General features: G+C 67.5%; 1 protein-coding gene across 1 annotated transcript in view; it reads left to right on the forward strand.

Moving 5' to 3' along the window:
- Positions 1 to 345: 345 nt before the first annotated feature.
- Positions 346 to 674, forward strand: part of LOC121352090 (monocarboxylate transporter 13-like) — a gene marked incomplete at its 5' end in the record, with an annotated part of 1,587 nt that continues 1,258 nt past the window's right edge. Inside the window, one exon of the mRNA XM_041464688.1 lies at positions 346 to 662. Within this exon, the coding sequence (XP_041320622.1) occupies positions 346 to 662 (317 nt within the window). The remainder of the gene's footprint in view (positions 663 to 674) is intronic.

Raw genomic sequence — 674 nt, forward strand, 5'->3', positions numbered from 1 at the left:
TGACCTAGAACTGTCCCAAACCTCATGTGACCCCATAGAATGGCCCAGAACCCTCCCAAACCTCACGTAAATCTGTAGTATTACCTAGAATCCTCCCAAACTGCGTGTAACCCCATAGAATGACCTAGAACCCAATGCTTCACATCTCCCACCCCATAGCATGACCTAGAACCCTTAAATCTTTGTGTGGCTCCATAGAATGACCCAGAACCCTGCCACTCCTCCCGTGACCCCATAGAATGACCCAGAACCCTCCCACCCCTCCCGTGACCCCATAGAATGACCTAGAACCCTCCCACCCCTCCTGTGACCCCACAGCCTGACCCAGAACCCGTCTCCCCGCAGGCCTGGGCTGGTCGCTGGCCTTCACGCCGGCGCTGGGCGCCGTTTCCCGCTGGTTCCCCCGGCGCCGCGCCTTGGCCACCGGCCTCACCGTCTCCGGCGCCGCCGTCTCGGGGCTGGCGCTGGCCCCGCTGGTCCCGCTGGCCCTGGACACCTACGGCTGGCGCGGCGCCCTGCTCCTGCTGGCCGCCGTCTCCCTGCACCTCGTGGCCGCCGCCGCCCTCCTCCGCCCGCCCCGCGCCCCTCCGGAGCCCCCCGAGCCCCCCGGCGGCCTCGCGGCGCTGCTGCGGCTCCTGCGGCCCGGCCCCTTCCTGCGCCACGCCCCCGCCTTC

This window comes from Pyrgilauda ruficollis, unplaced genomic scaffold, assembly GCF_017590135.1.
Source record: "Pyrgilauda ruficollis isolate IOZ18807 unplaced genomic scaffold, ASM1759013v1 scaffold1823, whole genome shotgun sequence".
NCBI lineage: Eukaryota > Metazoa > Chordata > Aves > Passeriformes > Passeridae > Pyrgilauda > Pyrgilauda ruficollis.